Raw genomic sequence first — 3,568 nt, forward strand, 5'->3', positions numbered from 1 at the left:
CCAGTATATTGGTTTGGGACAGACAGAAAGAAAGCAGAAGGACAGGTGAAACGATATTTTTTCCGCCAAGAACAGATATAATTATGAATAATTTGTCACCCTTCGTAAGAGTTCTTGGAAAATGTCACTTCAACAAACAAACAAAAAATGACAAGAAAACTAGATGTGTGTCCATAGGACACAGGTGCAACCTCCACCCCCCCCGCCCCACCTCCTGCCAATGTTACATGATTTAACTCTGGCCTAGCTGAGTAAAATCCTACAGATAACACTTCACAGGCTATAAAAAATCCTCTAATGTTTGATGATTCTAGGTCAAGTACATTTTAACATACATGTTTCACAAACTTTTTTTTGAGTTAGTCTGGACAAGAACTCTGGTCTTGTGTAATGAAAAAACTTAAAAAAACAAAATAAGTCAGGGGCCATAACTCCTACATGACTACACATGCTGACCAACATTCCTGTAAAGTTTTGTGACTCTACGTCAAATACTTTTGGAGCTAGGTGCGACACAACATTCTCGGAAGGACGGAGGACGGAAGGACGGACGGACAAGAGCAAATCTATATGCCCCCACCACTCATGGGGAGAGGTGGGGGGGGGGTGGGAGGGGCACAAAAATGAAATGTGAAACTCTCATTTTCATGTCGCCTCATCATACAGATGCGAGATCGATGGCAAATTTCACATAAAAGGTGTATCGAGTCTTTGTGAAAAGTTAAATCATGACCTTCACACTTGAAAAGATCGTATTCTTCAAACGTATGAAGAATTTGATGTGAATTTTGAAAAATATGGTCTGCCTCAGAATGATTCAGGTAGGGTGAATAAATGAGTTTTCTTTCATTAAACAATTGATTGGGATTGGGTTAAAAGGAGCCTCTTGTTGGCTTTTATACGCCCTAAAATAAACAAATAAAATTCAAAACAAGGAAAAAAAGATTTATTTTGTTAACTAATGATTTGATTGGTAAAATCAATCATAATAATGATGATGATAATTATGATAACAATAATTATGATTATGAAATAATAAATCAGCTGATTAAAACTAATTCAATGAAAATCAAACGCGGAAATAAAATAATTTTGATCAACATCTATACAGTCGTCCCCTATTTCGTCTCTTAATGATTGAATAAATGCCCAGAAATCTTGCTGCTGTTCCTCTTTCTGAAATGAAAGAATTATAATTCCAATGTATACTTACATACTTAAATAGAAAAAATCATTGCCGATAAAATATGATACTGGGTATGCGGATCATAAGCACGTGTATTATGTGTTCTACTTCATACAATATTTGAAGCTGTATTTCTCATATAAAAGACATGTAATTATAGTAAATAAAGATCATTGAGAGCGTGAATATTTCGTTTTCACATAGAGATTCGGAAGAAAGAATCGTATAAGAGATGATAGGTCTATACTATATTTACTTCTTCATACGGCATTCCTGTGTATCCGGCTTCCTTTTTCATTTCTTCTATATATTCGTTATCCGAGTCTATCTGCTCTTGGGACTTTTCTCTTATACATCTCTCAGGTGGCGGTGGAGTATGTGGCCGGGTATATCTCGGGGTTGTAGTATAGCAATACTCGGGTGAAGCTTGATAATATTGAAACTTATATCCTCCGAGTACAATCTCTGCCTACAAGTATATCAGTTATCATAAATTATTTGAATATTTAACAGGTATATTGTTCATTCAATTTTTTAATATTTATTATCAAATTAACTAGGTAATAGGTTTTGCCTTAGAATACTTATACTCAATATCACTTAGAAAAGAAGATAACAATAATTATAGCTGGCATGGTCATGCGTGTGTGAGGGAAAAGGGATGGCAGAGAAGTAGTGCGAGGTGTGTGTGTGGTTAGAAAGAAAAGGTGTGCAAAATCTTCCAAGCTACCGCATCAGTCCGCCAAGGAGTACTTAACAACGTGAATGAAAAAAGTACAGTCTTTAAATAGCCTCAAAAGTCTACAATAAGTACGTGAACGTTAATGCGCAGGGCCACAGTGTCAGTCAGTCAGTCACTCAGTCAGTCAGCCATCCAGCCAGTCAGTCAGTCAGTTAGTTAGGTGAAAAGATAAACGCAACTGTCAAATGCATATGGCGTTGTCTATGCAGGCAGACCTGACTGAAATCACAGGATTGTGTCAGCACTGAAAAGATTGCCCATGATTACTGTTTTAGGGGAAAATGAAGTATATGTAAAAGTCAACCGATGTTCTGGTATTTGATAAGCTTGTACGTAATGGTAGTGTTTAGATTTTCTTGCAGAGAAAATGGATTTTCAGTAAGAAAAAATGAAAACATGATAACAGGTAACCGATGTCAGCTGTGTGCAACCAAACATTAACACAAAATATTTGTATCATTAACATCTGTTAAGAAACAATTATTTTCTCCGCCAAAACACGGTAAAAAAATCGATTTCCAGTACAATTAGAATACTTATAACAATATACAAATGTTTCTGTGCATGGAATGAAACTCAATAGAAGTGAGATCTGTTCTCGTAAGTTCGAGACCTTTGCCCATTATAAGCAATTATTTGCTGTAATCACAAGGCCTTTTCCCACCAATCCGAGAAATACGAATTTGTAGATTCAATAAATATTTTCATTTGATAAATTTCAAACCACTAAATGAAAAAGTTCTTAGAAGTCCACTTCAATTCCCTATTTCTTATCCAAAAGCTTCACATATAAGTCAGATTATACAAATGAATTTGCCAGAATTCTAATATCTATTTAACAGATATCTCTAGATATCTATACCAATGCTGCAGAATGATGGTCTAAATATCTAGTTCCGGGTATGACAAAATTGAAGTTATAATACTCTCTTGTGTCTTTTGTTTATAAAGTGACAAATATTTACAACAGAGAATTCCTTAGAATAGCTTATACTTTATTTTCGCTCTTAAAATGGTCATTTTCTTGCAACAAAACTAGATGCAGGATACAAGAATCTTTATTTTACGTCGGATACAATATAACAAGTTAAGATTAGCTCATGAGCTATTTTCCGAACAGAGAGCAGCTAAAAAGGAATACATAATAATGTGCTTAAGCATATTGAAACATATATATGTTGAGTAAGATATTAAGAGATTTTGATTAAACAATTAGTATCTATGAAAGGTTTAAAATATACATAAGACAGCTTAACTAATAATAAAAAAATCATAAAAAAACATAGAAATAATAGTAATTATTAATACTTATAATAATAATAATAATGATAATAATAATGATAACAAATAGTTCAAGATAAAAGATACAAAAAGCTTTATAGGAGTAAAACAGAAAAGTAAAAAATAAAAAGATTAGTAGTTGACAGTCGGGTATTGTGACAAATGTATGTCGCCTAATTTCATATTAATCGGTAAAACATAAGTGAATACCTTATAATCTGCACATGTACTCCAGGACTGTCTATGTCCGGACACATGTGTCAATGTGGTAAGCTGGTTAGTTTGCTCGAAAATGCTAAACATCTTTTTATCCTTCTTACTAGCTTTGAATATGAAAAACTAATAACAACGACGTTAAT

The 3,568-nt window shown here is 33.8% G+C and overlaps 1 protein-coding gene across 1 annotated transcript; it reads right to left on the reverse strand.

Annotated features, from left to right (window-relative positions):
• Positions 1-929: 929 nt before the first annotated feature.
• LOC123533013 (uncharacterized) lies at positions 930-3,568 on the reverse strand. The gene is made up of 3 exons (XM_045314666.2): positions 3,420-3,568; positions 1,443-1,655; positions 930-1,176 (listed from the first exon to the last, which is right to left on the reverse strand). Exons 1-3 carry the CDS (start codon positions 3,510-3,512, stop codon positions 1,060-1,062), a joined length of 423 nt encoding a protein of 140 aa, XP_045170601.2. The 5' UTR covers positions 3,513-3,568; the 3' UTR covers positions 930-1,059.

The sequence above is a fragment of the Mercenaria mercenaria genome, chromosome 11 (assembly GCF_021730395.1).
Source record: "Mercenaria mercenaria strain notata chromosome 11, MADL_Memer_1, whole genome shotgun sequence".
Lineage (NCBI taxonomy): Eukaryota > Metazoa > Mollusca > Bivalvia > Venerida > Veneridae > Mercenaria > Mercenaria mercenaria.

What these genes read in the sequence shown, in the direction of transcription:
- LOC123533013 (XM_045314666.2), bottom strand. Translation starts at nt 3,512, where the DNA reads ATGTTTAGCATTTTCGAGCAAACTAACCAGCTTACCACATTGACACAT. An exon ending in GTACATGTGCAGATTATAAG is followed by an intron (nt 1,656 to 3,419) that starts GTATTCACTTAT and finishes ATATACTTGTAG; the next exon opens with GCAGAGATTGTACTCGGAGG. An exon ending in CAGGAATGCCGTATGAAGAA is followed by an intron (nt 1,177 to 1,442) that starts GTAAATATAGTA and finishes CTTTCATTTCAG; the next exon opens with AAAGAGGAACAGCAGCAAGA.